At 39.7% G+C, this 15,677-nt stretch overlaps 1 protein-coding gene across 5 annotated transcripts in view; it reads right to left on the bottom strand.

The window, feature by feature from the left end:
• Window positions 1–11,730, bottom strand: part of LOC108271693 (TBC1 domain family member 8) — a 31,210-nt gene extending 19,480 nt beyond the window's left edge. For all 5 annotated transcript variants that reach the window (XR_006983280.2, XR_006983279.2, XM_017479405.3 and 2 more), the window contains exons 1-4: window positions 11,158–11,730; window positions 6,833–6,943; window positions 6,575–6,693; window positions 5,694–5,922 (exon numbers count right to left, since the gene is read on the bottom strand). Coding sequence is in view for 3 of the 5 variants with exons in the window: in XM_017479405.3 (XP_017334894.1) it covers window positions 5,694–5,922; window positions 6,575–6,693; window positions 6,833–6,943; window positions 11,158–11,284 (586 nt within the window). In the remaining 2 variants the exon portion in view is untranslated. The remainder of the gene's footprint in view (window positions 1–5,693; window positions 5,923–6,574; window positions 6,694–6,832; window positions 6,944–11,157) is intronic.
• Between the last annotated feature and the right edge of the window lie 3,947 nt (window positions 11,731–15,677).

Here is a 15,677-nt window from a genome sequence, read left to right as displayed (position 1 = left end):
ATTAGCTTTTACAATCATTTATTCAACAGAAATATCAGTTTGACCTCAAGCAGTTCGTCACCCCAGCAACTCACAAGGCCAACAAACAGCTCAACCTCATCCTCACACGTAACTGCACCACAAAAAATTTTATTACTCCTCTCCACACCTCTGACCATTTCTTTATCCAGTTTTCAATTTCTCTCCCTGTCTCCACCTTCTATCTCCTTTCGTCGCAATCTTCGCTCTCTTTCCCCCCCTCACACTTCTCCATTGTCCCAACCTCACTTCCCTCTGATAGCCCCCTCTCTTCACTGGACTTAAACACCACAACTTACATGCTATGTTCCACTCCAACATCTTCACTTGACGGCATCCGCCCCCTAACTTCAAGGCCAGCTGGCACATCACCCCCTAGCCCTTGGCTCTCAGAAGCTCTGCATAACAACCGGGCCAAGCTAAGGGAAGCTGAAATGAAATGGTGTAAATCTAATGATCCAACTGACCTAACCAATTACCAAACACTTTTCTCCTCTTTTTCCTATAGCATCTCCACTGCTAAAACCATATACTACCAGGAGCAGATTGGCAGCTCTCCCAATACACCTTTTCTTCTCTTTCCCTCCGCCCCCTTCCCCTACCTCTTTCACTGCAGACGACTTTGCCACTTTCTTTTCCAACAAGGCTACATTAATCAGGAACCAGTTCTCAACCCCTGACATGCATAGACCGGCTCTTCCTCCATGTAACTCTCAACTGTCCTCCTTCTCTCCTCTCTCAGAGACTGATGTCTCAAAACTCCTCCTCTCTAGCCATCCCTAAACCTGTCCTCTTGACCCTATCTCTTCTCACTTTCTTCAGTCCATCTCTCCCACACCATTACCTGTATTCATACACATCTTTAACACATCCCTCTCTACTGGCACATACCCTACCTCATTTATGCAGGCCTGGATTACCAGGTTACAAAAAACATCACTTAACCCTGTTGCAGTTGACAACTACAGACCGGTTTCCCTCCTCCCTTTTCTTTCCAAATCCTTGAAAGAGCTGTTTTTAATCAATTTTCCATTTCACACAGAACAACCTCCAGGACACCAAGCAGTCTGGCTTCAAAAGCAATCACTCCACTGAGACTGCTCTGCTTTCTGTCACTGACTACGTTTTCATGGACAGCATTAATCTAATTATTGACCTTACTCTGATTAAGATAATAATGTGATTAAGGCGTTTACATGAGTCGATTTTAGAATACTCCTGTTATGTTCCCGTTTTACATGTTTTAGAACATAATTAGATAAACAGCCCGCGTCGTTACGTCACCGCGCCACACCGTCCGACGTCCCTCCAGAATTTTACGTATCAACATACAGTTCATCTACGTTATGGTACCGTATACAGTTTTGGGTGTTTCTATTTTTTTTTTTTTTACGAACGCTTTAAGTGCAGTTAATTATTTGTCATGCTATACGTGCAAATAGACAATTGCTTGAAGCCGTGGGCTGCATCCCAAATCGTGTAATTACCGTCTATATAGTAGCCGAGATACATGTATTTTTCCCCACTGCAGGCCTATAGTAGGCAAGTATGCGATTTGGGACGCGGCCGAACTCTCTTGTTCGCCGTAAAACTGCCGTGTGTGATCGTGTCCTGTCGCAAAATACGGTGAAAACTCTCACACGACGTTCATAATGTGTTTAAGGTGTTTACATGTCTGTAATACACGTCCATAATGCGACTAAAACAGGAGTACTCCACCTGTCTTAATTAGATTATTGCTGACTTCGATTATGACCTTAATTAGATTAAGGTAAGTAAAAATTGCTGTTTACATGGTAGTATCTTAATCAAAGTATGGTCTTAATCTGATTACGAGTGGATTATTGTTGTCCATGTAAACGCAGCTACTGAAGCCTTACGACTAGCAAGATCAACCTCAAAATCATCTGTCCTCATCCGACTCAACCTCTCTTCTGGTTTCAACACTGTGAATCATCAGATCCTCCTGTCTACTCTCTCCAGCCTAGGCATCACCATAACGGCTCTGCGCTGGGTGGAATCATATCTCTCAAACAGATCCTTAAAAGGTATTGTGGAGGGGAGGTATTTCTGAAACTCAGCATCTCACAACTGCCGTTCACTAGGGGTCAGTTCTGGGTACACTGCACTTTTCCATTTAAACTACTACTCTGGGGCAGGTAATTGAGTCTCATGGCTTCTAATATCATTGCTATGCTGATGACACCCAGCTCTAATTTGTCCTTCCAGCTTGATGATCCTTCTGTCTCTACATGAATCTTTGATTGCCTGTCTGACATCTCAAACTGGATGAGGGAACACCACCTTAAGCTCAACTTGGCAAAAACTGAGCTTCTTGTCATCCCAGCCTGCCCCTCAATCAACCACAACCTCACTGTACAGCTCGGTTCAACCACACGCAAACCAACCAGGACAGCCAGGGACCTTGGGGTGACTTTTGAGGATAGCTTGACCTTTACAGACCACATTTCAACAACTGCAGGATCCTGTAGGTTCATTCTGTATAACATCAAGAAAATCAGACCATATCTCACAAAACAGGCTACATAGCTACTAGTCCAGTCTCTTGTCATATCAAAACTGGACTACAGCTATGATTTGTGATAGGTTAACAACCCACGCTTTGTAGTGCCTATAAAAGTGTCTGCTAAATTAATAAATGTAAATTCTGTGGAAAATGTAAGTACATGCTTGGCCTCAGAAGCTAGAATTGCCCCCTTTAGCAGAAATAACTTCTTGTAGGCGTTTTGCATAATTGTCCACCAGGCTTGCTGGAATTTTTTACCTCTCTTCCATGCAATATTCATTCAGTTGCATGATGTTTGAGGGTTTTCTTGCATGTACTGCCCATTTCAAATCCCCCCCCAACATTTCAATGGGATTCAAATCCAGGTTTTCACTTGGCCATTCCATAACCCTCCATTTCTTCTTTTTTGAGCCATTCCTTGGTGGATTTGCTAGTGTGCTTATGATCATTATCCTGTTGAACGGTCCACTTTCGGTTCAACTTCACCTTTTGGACAGATGGCCTCATATTACCTTCAAGCACTCTTTGATATGATGCAGAATTCATAGTTGAATCGATGAATGCAAGCTGTCCAGTCTTTTTGGCAGCGAAGCAACCCCAAACCATAACAGTTCCACCACCGTGCTTCACAGTTGGTATGAGGTGATAAATGTAGGGGTGTACTTACTTATTCCATGTGACCGATCTGTTTTTGCTCATTTAAATTGTGAAAATGATAACAAAATGTAATTTGGATAGAGTGTATCAACTTTATTAATAGGCACTGTTTCAAAGAGGATCAAATGTTTGCTTGTCCAAATATGTCAAAAAAAGTCCAAATTTCCATGGGGTGTACCTATTTTTTCCACATTCTCCAAAAACCGGATCCAACTGTGAGAAAAACACACTCAGCTATCCAGATTATACAACATCTTATGACAGACAAATTTTTTATCGCTTTTTTAAAATGACTCCTTAGCCGATGTAATCTTTGCAGGAAGATAGCAAGGTAAGAAAATATTATTATTTAGGTTTTATTAGAGTAGAGATTTCAAAGTTTATTATTAGCAGAATCAGTCAAAACCTGATTTTGTTTTAGCTTTTTCTAGACAGAGTGAATTCTGATGGTTTTTTTCAGACCATCATACTGCTTTTGACATTTTTGCTTTTTTGTTTTCTAATGGAAGATGTTTTGTTTCTGTTTGTTTTTGTTTTTTTTAAGTGAAAGTCTTATCTGAATGCTGTTTCATTTTAATTCATTTAATGGTGGAGAGTTTGAGCTTTTCCCACACACGCTTTAGTTTAGACCCATTGCCCACCCCACTCACAGCCCACACACATCACTAAGACAGTTTTACTAAACACTAAATTCAAACTGAATGATTTCATTTGTAACATACTGTACAGGCTTCTTGTTTACACTACACAAAGACAAACTGAGCTTTCAGACTGGATGTGGAATAATGGTGTGTCTTTCTTGAACGATTCGTTAATTTTGAAAGGATCTTTAGTATGACTCGGGAACAATGAGTTGTCTCAGAGAGTGATTCGTACATTTTTGACTGCGCATGCGCCTTAACATCCCTATAGGTTCTGTACAGGAAATGGAAATGATTATTTCACCTCTCAAGTCTTCGGGTTCGAGTCATTCGTTCATCACGTCACAGCCCCACTGCATTCAGCCTATGGGGTGGTCACGGGATGAACTAATGACTCGGACCCGAAGACTCGAAAGGTGAACTAATAATAATAATAATAATAATCTTTATTTTATAAAGCGACTTTAAAGCAGCTTTTCAAAGCACTGTACATAAAATCACAGTCCACAGAAAAATAAAACAAATAAAAGTTAATAAGAAAAAAAACAACAACATTAATAATAAAAAATAATTATAAAACAATAGAAAAAGACATCAGCAGTCGAATGCAAGTTTAAAATAGTGGGTCTTGAGAAGAGCTTTAAAAGTGCCAAAAGACTGGGCTTCCCTGAGTTCAGGAGGAAGAGTGTTCCAAAGTGAAGGAGCATAGACAGAAAAAGCCCTGTCACCCATAGATTTTAGGTGTGTTTGAGGAACAGTTAACAGATTACACTGTAAGGAGCACAGTCTGCGATTTGGGGTGTAAGGGATTAATAAGCCAGATAAGTATTGCGGAGCCAATCCATGTAATGCCTTGTATGTCAACATCATGCTCTTGAAATCGACACGGAATCTGACCGGGAGCCAATGTAAGGACTTCAAAACGGGAGTAATATGGTCACATTTCCTGGTTCCCGTCAGGATCTGGGCGGCAGAGGTCTGAACATATTGCAGTTTGTTAATTGCAGTTTTAGAAACTCCGGCTAAAACGGCATTACAGTAATCCAGCCGTGTGACAACAAATGAATTAATCAGCTTTTCAGCAACAGATAAGTTTAGCATTGGGTGTAGTCTGGCTATATTTCTGAGGTGAAAAAAGGATGCCTTCACAGTGCCCTGAACTAAAAAAAATCAAAAGTGAGGCTGGTGTCAAAAATTACACCAAGGTTCCTCATCTTACTTTCGGACTCTAAAACAGAGCCATCAACAATCATTTCTGTTTCCAGGGAACAGACATGACAAATGTGACGTGACAAAAGAAAGAATGACTCGGATTGGGAGGTGAGGTGAACAAACAGACTGCATAGTCTGAAGACCAGCTAAGCAATTAATTAATAATTTCTGTTTGGCCTTGGTTGCGTTAGCCTGTAGTTTTTTTTTTATTCCAAATGTGATCAACGTTTGCGTAAGTACTAGATGTGTTGGGGAATTTAACATTTTAATTATATTCTGCTGAAATTAACGAAATGACTAGAAAAAATATTTGTTCATTTTGCTGAACAAGATTCAAAGATCCGAGTCAGCAAAATGATCCGTACTTCATCACTAATGTGGAAATAAGGATTAATGTTTTCACATGAACTTTAATGCAAATTTTCAACCGTTAAAAACGTGAATGCGGGTGAGCAGTACTCTCTCTTCTTTCCATGTGCACCTGCAACAACACGGAAGAAAATGCATATTTCCTCCAACCATAGCTAGTGTACAAGTTAACACTGGTGGAAAAAATCATCACTTAATAATGTGTACCATTTACCATACGATATCTACCTATGATTATTGGGCGTATTTAGAGAAACAAGAGCACTCACCCTCTTTTCCAAGCAAGAACGAGTAGAAAGCCAGGTGATTGGTGGAGAGGTAGATCCAGCCCTGACGAGGCACTCTGCCTTTCCAGCAGCAGCAGGAGTAATGAGCAACCAATTTTTCTTTCAGCGGGAGGCCAAATCGCTGCTCGAATCGCATCATCGCCTCACGGAAACGGGTTGGGTCATCTTCCAGCGCCGCCTGGCCAACGAGCACTTCCTCGGCAATCAGGCCCTGAGATTTCACACACACACACACACGCTAGTTCAGTCTTAGCCAATTCTTTGATCTTGCACACTTCAACTCATGAACTAATTTGTAGGCTCAGTCAGGCCGTTTCTCACAATGGGTAAAGCAATATGGCAAATATATCACAAAACAACAAGACATTTTCCTCCAGACAGCAAAACAGTAGTGCAATGTCTAAAAGACCATTTAAAAAAAAAAAAAAAAAAAAAAAAAAACCCCAGTGTGAATCTTTTAACAAAACTCAAATTATTGTAAAATAAGATACTAGCTAACAAACTGACTAAAACTAGCTAGACAGTTCCATAGTTTTGCTGTATATTAGGTAGCTTCCTGGGCTCCTATGTTGTGTAAGTGAAGATTTAAAGACAGGCGGTGCATTTGTATAAGTCTTTGTGCATGCAACATTTGTTTAATGAGCAATCACTCGATGGCTCGTCGGTTTCAGTAAAAACGCAAGAACAACTCTTTCTTTAAGAGAGATTGCGATAAAAGCAAGCGGTTGGCACACTGACCCACAGCCTGTCACGCTGCTTTAAACTAGCTAATTATCATCATTATCAGCCATAGTGTGTGTGTTGTAGTGAAGGTGACATGTAAGAATGTGTTTGTTAAAATCTGAATCTGAGTGAGAGAGAACCTTGACTTTGCCCTGCACAAAGCTTGCAGCATCCTGTTTGTTCTCAAATACCGACATGTACGGCAACAAGTTCTGGTCCAACCATTTCCAGTGTTTCTGCACTTCTTCAGCTGTGGCTCCTGTACGCGCACACGAACACACGCACACACATTAAACACTATAGCTATACATATAAATTATGAAAATTGTGTTAAAATCATGTAATAATGATCATTTTTTTATTACACTAATAATATTCATATTATTAAAATCTCATACCACTAGCAATGACCCAGCCGCTCTGTGAACCCGGAACTTGTAGAAGGATCCTAAATGGAGCGACTCGTGCATTTGAGTCCAACACGGTGTCCAGTGCTCCCACCAACATACCTACACCCAAAGCAACCAGATATTACAACTACACTAATCCATTCAGCAATAGCTAACCAGAAAACAGATAATGATGAACAGCCAAATAAACAGACAGACCATCAGACAGACAGACATTCAGGCATACCGATAGTTAGCCAGACAGAAAAACCATGAGAAAGTTACAGTGAGGGAAAAAAGTATTTGATCCCCTGCTGATTTTGTACGTTTGCCCACTGACAAAGAAATGATCAGTCTATAATTTTAATGGTAGATTTATTTGAACAGTGAGAGACAGAATAACAACAAGAAAATCCAGAAAAACGCATGTCAAAAATGTTATAAATTGATTTGCATTTTAATGAGGGAAATAAGTATTTGACCCCTCTGCAAAACATGACTTAGTACTTGGTGGCAAAATCCTTGTTGGCAATCACAGAGGTCAGACGTTTCTTGTAGTTGGCCACCAGGTTTGCGCACATCTCAGGAGGGATTTTGTCCCACTCCTCTTTGCAGATCTTCTCCAAGTCATTAAGGTTTCGAGGCTGACGTTTGGCAACTCGAACCTTCAGCTCCCTCCACAGATTTTCTATGGGATTAAGGTCTGGAGACTGGCTAGGCCACTCCAGGACCTTAATGTGCTTCTTCTTGAGCCACTCCTTTGTTGCCTTGGCCATGTTTTGGGTCATTGTCCTGCTGGAATACCCATCCACAACCCATTTTCAATGCCCTGGCTGAGGGAAGGAGGTTCTCACCCAAGATTTGACGGTACATGGCCCCGTCCATCGTCCCTTTGATGCGGTGAAGTTGTCCTGTCCCCTTAGCAGAAAAACACCCCCAAAGCATAATGTTTCCACCTCCATGTTTGACGGTGGGGATGGTGTTCTTGGGGTCATAGGCAGCATTCCTCCTCCTCCAAACACGGCGAGTTGAGTTGATGCCAAAGAGCTCCATTTTGGTCTCATCTGACCACAACACTTTCACCCAGTTGTCCTCTGAATCATTCAGATGTTCATTGGCAAACTTCAGACGGGCATGTATATGTGCTTTCTTGAGCAGCGGACCTTGCAGGCGCTGCAGGATTTCAGTCCTTAACGGCGTAGCGTGTTACCAATTGTTTTCTTGGTGACTATGGTCCCAGCTGCCTTGAGATCATTGACAAGATCCTCCCGTGTAGTTCTGGGCTGATTCCTCACTGTTCTCATGATCATTGCAACTCCATGAGGTGAGATCTTGCATGGAGCCCCAGGCCGAGGTAGATTGACAGCTCTTTTGTGTTTCTTCCATTTGCGAATAATCGCACCAACTGTTCTCACCAAGCTGCTTGGCAATGGTCTTGTAGCCCATTCCAGACTTGTGTAGGTCTACAATCTTGTCCCTGACATCCTTGGAGAGTTCTTTGGTCTTGGCCATGGTGGAGAGTTTGGAATTTGATTGATTGATTGCTTCTGTGGACAGGTGTCTTTTATACAGGTAACAAGCTGAGATTAGGAGCACTCCCTTTAAGAGTGTGCTCCTAATCTCAGCTCGTTACCTGTATAAAAGACACCTGGGAGCCAGAAATCTTTCTGATTGAGAGGGGGTCAAATACTTATTTCCCTCATTAAAATGCAAATCAATTTATAAAATTTTTGACGTGTTTTTCTGGATTTTCTTGTTATTCTGTCTCTCACTGTTCAAATAAATCTACCATTAAAATTATAGACTGATCATTTCTTTGTCAGTGGGCAAACATACAAAATCAGCAGGGGATCAAATACTTCTTTCCCTCACTGTATAATGACAATAAACTTAAATTAAACTAAACCTTTTAAGCAACTTGCACCAGTTTCCCCTGCCCCTGACACACAGTGGAGCATTTTGGATATAAACACAAGTTTGTCCTCGTGCATCAGTTTAATTTCTACGGTGTTTAAAATGCTCCCCTTAGAGGACTTGGAGGTTACACACTTTCTTCCTCAGTCACGAGACGATTTCTCCTCTGTCTGATGGTGACTGAGGTCATGTGGGAATAAAAGGTAATGCTGACAGAAAGTAAACTGAAGAAAGTCATTATCGGTGACTCTGGGTGTTTGCTAATGCTAGCATGTGTATGACGTCATGGGCAGTCATGGCTTATACTTCCGGTTAGTAAAAAAAACCTGCTAGTGTTATATTTGAGATGATATTACCTTTTTAAAATCCACACACTAGACAGTAGTGCAGAGTGCATAGTATAAGTGTACAGTGCTTCATTTGGGACGCAACTTTTGTATTTACTCTCCGAAGCATGTTTTCTGAACAGAAGTAACGTAATGAGTAAAAATGCCCTGTGCCGTGCGCAGACCAACTAATCGATAATGAGATTCGTTGACAACGATTTTCATAATCGATTGTATCGATTAGTTGTTGCAGCTCTATTCCTGTTATACCACAGTAATTTGCCTCGGTCACTGGTCGCTGTGTGTACATCACATCACTGAGCATATCCCAACACAGGGCGTGTGTGGTTTTAGTCATAAAAATATTACACATGTGGAAAACATCAGATTCAGGAGGCCTCTGATCATTGTGAAGCAAGATTAAAGGTTGACATGCCCCATAATTTATTTATTTTTTTTTTTTAAATATTCTTCATGAACAAAAGGCACAAGAGGTCACATTTAGTGGCTAATACGAGTCACACCGTTCACATGAGGGCTGTCCTAATTTGACATTTCCTGTCTACAAAGCAATCTAACATCTTGAAATGTTAGCATTAAACAGCTCATGGGGGAATCTCACTTTCCTATTAGGAGCTCAGATGCCAGTAGTTTATGGAAAATAGATTATTGAAAATAGAAGAGAGATACTCTGGACCACAACACCTCCAGCAAAGTCACAAAAAAGCTCTACAAGTCACAAAACCTTTAGATTTAAAAAGGTTTTCGCCCCACATTTGGCTTTAGATTAGCCAAATGTGGGGCGATGCATGAAGGCATGGAGACAAAGAAGAAAGGAGCTCCTGTTTGACTTTTCCAGAGGTACAAAAAAAAACCTGACATTTGGCTTTTCTGAGAACAAATGAAGGAATGAGGACTCAGGAGCGAAAGAAAGAGAAAGAAACTGAACCACTCGTGAACCACACACTCTCGTCATGGAGAAGTGTGTGGACTTTCCGGGAATGCAAAAGCTGGACAAAAGTCTCGTGCTGAGAAAAAGCTTTTGTAAACATTCGGCATATAGTTTCACCACATATCCACCAAACGCAGGAACAAACAAAAAAAAAAAGTTGTTTTTTTTTCCTTCACAAAAGCACAGTCTCCTGAGGGTCACAGCTCGTTGCTATCTTAAGCAAATGCACTTGCCCACGCCGCAACAGGTGTGAGTTCAGCTGCTTTGTGAGACTGAAACAGGAAGATGAAGAAACTATTTCCCAAATTTGGTTAAAAATAACTGTTAACAGCTTTTGCTTGTTGTCTCCGTTTACATTACTTCATAAGTTTAACCAATAAATGAGTAAACGAGTCACATGGTATATAGGCAATACATTTGATGGCCTTTTTTTTCATCTTTATTACACTTCCTTGTCACAGGACAGTCTGCATTATACAGCTTACCATAAGCTCAGAGGAAAGAAAGAAGGAAAACATGGGTTTTCAGTATCTGGAAATATGAGTTTGGAGTTTCGAAACCTCTCGTTCACACACTCACTGACTGACTGACTCACTCTCTCTCACTCTCCCCTTTTTTTTAGTCTGTAAAATCAGGGCAGCTGTTGTGAACATGAAACTGTAGACTTTCCAGAATACAATTCTCAGGATGCAAACGCCTCTTCGAATGCCAAAACACTTTTTTGCATTAGATCCTTTGTTCAGATTTGGTATAGTGTTCTCACAGGGGTGGATGATTGATTGCGTTTGTTTGTTTGTTTGTTTTTTTTGTTTGTGTGTGTGTGTGTGTGTGTGTGTGATCTGCATAGATACACAACCAATCCTGTTTTGCAGTTTTATACCCAAACCTTTGACACAACAGTCCCTTGTCCTACTCCTTCTCAGCCACAAAGCAAAGAAAAGAAAAAGAAATTAGCATATTATTCATATATTCATAGACCTCACTCTATTTGTTTTAACCTTATATTTAAACATATTATATAGTTATAGATTTCCATACTATATAACAGACCTTAATTTCTTCAGTATGTTTGGAGCGGTCAAGTCACACAGTTGCATAAATAAAGACCATTTTCAGCAGGTTTAACTGGTTAAAACCGTTACCTGTGAATTTCCCCCCGGTGTCTCCATGTCCCCTTCTTCGCTGCAGGAGGAAATAATCGTTAGATCTGTCCGTGATCCAGAGATTCAGCGCATTTTTCAGCGACACCTCGGTCGGATTCAGCCACATCTCTCTCAACACACCAAAACACCGGAGGAACCCAGCCGCCTACGTCACGCACCGATACCGGAAGTAAATTCCCTGCAGTCTTTTCATTCGTATGCATTGTTTACAACCTACTTTTTAGATCATTTCTTGTGATTTGCGCCCAGTTTGACGTCCAGTGTGTAGTGTGAGAAATATAATTGTTCCCCCCGAGGAGTACGCTGTAGGTCTGTTTGCTTACTTGTTTGTTTGTTTAGTCGCGCCGTATAAAAAACACCCTCTCCCGTTAGCTTTAAATGTGCTTTAAATCTACCGTTCAGTCTGGCTTTTCCGCATTGGTGTCCTTTGGCGATATTCCCTGACTTTACACAGATAAAGACTAGACTTTACTTCCATCAGATAATCAGTAATCTTCCAAGCTAGCTCTATAAATTCCCATCTTGATTTCGTTAGGGTTTGAGAGTCGACTCCACAACTTTGGATTCGGCTCCAGGTTGATTCAGCTAAAGTGAACTGAAAGAAATCAGGGGAGTCGTCTGCCTATCTGACAAACATCTCCAATAAATATAAACAGTCTGAAAATATTTCACATTTGAAAACAACGCCAAGAATGCTAAAGTCTGCCTTTTCGAAGGAAATTTAGAAATGACGTTACTAGCTAAAATAGCGATCGAAGATTGCGTGTTTAAGTAGCATATTAATGAATGATTTCTTGTCATTCGTACTAGACGTCATCATAGTGCATCATGTCACTCTTAACCTGTGGTTTGATTTCTATTTTTATTTTTGTATCAGGACAATCCATACTGAACCGATTCTTCGAATCGACTCCCAAAACCACACAATCGGAGTCAACACCAATATTCGTGGAAACATGGAAGAGCCCAAGGGTTTTAAACAGGACCGAATGCCCGGATGTGAGGAGGCTATTTGATTGGTCCAGATAACTCCGAGGTTTTTCTGGGAGAAGCAATGTATTTTGGTTATGGGTTTCTGTGGTAAATCACAATGTTTAGTGTTCATTAAACCTACAGCGTTCTGTAAAATTCCTGCACATATAATTTACCACTATTACCTTAAATTGGTCTTACCATTACCTTAGATTGGTTTTAAATAAACAAGAAATCCCCTGTGTAACCGTTATAGTAAGGGTTAATCTACCACACTGATCTCAGATAAGAGGTGACTGGAATAAAGTTGGTTGGACGTTCGATATTCGCGGAAATGCGGAAATTAAGGGACCGTCTCTAATGTTACATACGACATTGTTATACACGTTTCTAACTTCAATAGCATTTGAAGGGAATGATGTACAGTCACAAAACCAGTGTTCTTCTAGGTGTCAGGTATGAGAAACACCTTTTAGATTTTTGATATTTCTCAAAATAAACTATTAAATCACATTTAAATTAGACATGAATTTCACTGCAGAATGGGCCCATACACAAAATATACCATTTTTTAAAGCTTAATAGCATTTGAAGGGAATGACTTACAGTCACGTGTGAGTGTGTATGTGATTGTGCCCTGCGATGGACTGGCACCCTGTCCAGGGTGTACCCCGCCTTGTGCCCGATGCTCCCTGGGATTGGCTCCAGGTTCCCCCGCGACCCTGAAGAAGGAGTAAGCAGTAGAAGATGGATGGATGGACTTACAGTCACAAAACCAACTGCAAAACCAAAGTGTTCATCTAGGTGTCAGGTATGAGAAACACCTTTTAGATTTTTGATATTTAACCCTACACTGCATGAACCAAAAAAACCTTCACGAATGCATAAAGGGGGTTAAAATGACCCGTACTGGATTGAATGGTTTTCTTCAAAAAATAGATGTCCTATTAATATAATAATTAAAAGAAATGATGATCCACAAATGTTTTAATATTTCAAACATTTTTATTTGTTTTCTTTTAATTTATTTATGTACATGTTTAGATTGTGGATGGGAGCCAAAGGAATTCAAAATTAATTACATAGGCAACACTTCCAGTTAACCTTTTGAGCCCTTTTGAACTGCTTCTCTGACATAGAACGGCATGCCACATGAAACCACCTCTTGCAGCAGTGACAATCAATCTGAAAAATGATCATAGTAATCTTATCAAATTGCTCAGTAATCAATTAGTTTCTCTCTCAATCTCACACTCTCTCTCAGTCTCTCTCTTTCATTCACTCACTCTCTTACACACACAGCATACACTTGGTGTGTCCCATGGGGCATGTCAACACAAAATGGTGTGCCCATAAAAATGTTATAACCATTGCTACATTACCCACACAAAATGTTTTTGCACCACCACCCGGGGATTTTGAGGCAGCACATAATGAGCAGTAATGTCCCCTCTTGAATACTGAAAACATGCAGTTATATGTTAGCTCTGTTATATGTTAGCTCCATTCTGGTTTGTTGTCTAGGTACACTGCAGGGTTCTTACAAGACTGAAGTAAATTATTATAAATTATTGTAAATTATAATTATTATAAGATAAACTCTTTGTTTTCTTTATGTCATACAATTTAATGAGGAAATCCTACTGTGAAGGGTTCATTTCCTAGTTCATAGGGTATTTTCCCGATCACACCCCCACTCTTCTATCCTATATTGCCTTGTCAATTTTCTACTATCCCTACCCCAATAAAGCAAAAAAGGCCCCAAAACCAATAAAAACACATTCTTGTAATTTAAACTACTTTAAGGTTAATCTTTTTAAGCATATTTTTACCAAATGTTAGAACAAAATCCAAACAATAAATGTTGTTGTGAATCTTTTTTTATTTAAGAGACCCACTTTGCTAGTCAATTTAAACAAATGTTCTGCATTGTGCTCTCCGTTCTCTTTACAGGCCATATAAATATAATGATATTATTAGAAAGGCAACATTATCCATTTTCCTTTAGTGCTTAAAACACAAAATGTTTGGAAAAAAGTGTGTCAAGCAAATCAAAATGATTGACAGGATAACATTAAGCATTAAAACATTATTACTATTTCTACTAATTTCCTATATATGTAGTATATGGTAATTATTGTCTTTACATATCTTATTCACTTTACACTTAACAATTACTGTGAATTGCTTGCTACTTATAGTAAAAGTTAATAAGTAAAATTATTGTAAGGATTTGACAGCATTTTTAAAAAAATAAAAAACTTATGAGAAGACTAGTATACTTACACAATGTAAAAGACTGTCATTTTATTCTTACGAAAATAATTGTTAAGGATCCAGAGATCTGCAAGAGCTATGCCAAGTCTCTAGAACACCAGGGACAATAGGAGGGATAGAACATAATTTTTTCAAAATATATTTCTAAATTGTTACATTTTCAAGATACTGGAGAGCGTGACAGTTTGGACCAAAATCTAATTTTTTGTTTAATTTACTAAAGATCCGGTGATAGAAAAGGACACAAGGACACAGCATATCATTCACTGTTCAATACCCTGTGACAAGAAAACGCATCAAAAAGAAGTGGGCCTCTTCACACAGTCATACTTTTTTTCTAATTTGTAACCCATCTTTGTAAGTACAGTATATAACAAACTAAAAATATTTCTGAAATCTAGTGGCTGCATGCATGGATTTTACTTCTTCATCATGTTCTGCTGGGTCTACCACAAACACCTGGCTGGATGCTGCATGAATGAAACTACAAAACAAAGTTTTGTACTTTGAGGTTGGTTTGAAAAAGTCTGGCCTGAAAGTTAAAATTATGGATGGATGGATGGATGGATTAATGATTTAATTCATTCATTCATTCATTCATTCATTCATACATACATTCAACTATTCCAGACTCTTGTGTGTGGTGTAGACACAGTGAAAAGCATATGGCCTTGTACGGGTTAGTCCATCCATCCATCCATCTTCTATACCGCTTTATCCTTTTCAGGGTCACAGGGAAACCTGGAGCCTATCCCAGGGAGCATCGGGCACAAGGCGGGGTACACCCTGGACAGGGTGCCAATCCATCGCAGGGCACACTCACATACACATTCACACACCCATTCATACATTACGGACACTTTGGACATGCCAATCAGCCTACCATGCATGTCTTTGGACTGGGGGAGGAAACCGGAGTACCTGGAGGAAACCCCCGCAGCTACGGGTTAGTTTATATTTGAATTTTGATGGTTGGTGTTTGAATAGTCTTGGCTCATCTGCACATTTATTCAATGTGATTTTTCAAGCCAACCAAATTATGAACATAGAATAGAGTAATATAACAGTGTCTCATGTATATTAAAAAAGGATTACAAAATGTGTTCACCAAAAATATCCAATGATTCCCGTTGACATTCAGGAAACTTATCATTCCCTCGTAGTCATAAAAGTCCACCTGAAATTAAAAAAAATAAAATAAAATAAAACACTTATGACATTTCATTGTTACTTAACTGTAAACTAAACTA

This window comes from Ictalurus punctatus, chromosome 6 (genome assembly GCF_001660625.3).
Source record: "Ictalurus punctatus breed USDA103 chromosome 6, Coco_2.0, whole genome shotgun sequence".
NCBI classification, from domain to species: Eukaryota; Metazoa; Chordata; class Actinopteri; order Siluriformes; family Ictaluridae; genus Ictalurus; species Ictalurus punctatus.
The sequence above is the reverse complement of the archived record's forward strand: the minus strand, read 5'-3'. Positions and strand labels throughout refer to the sequence as shown.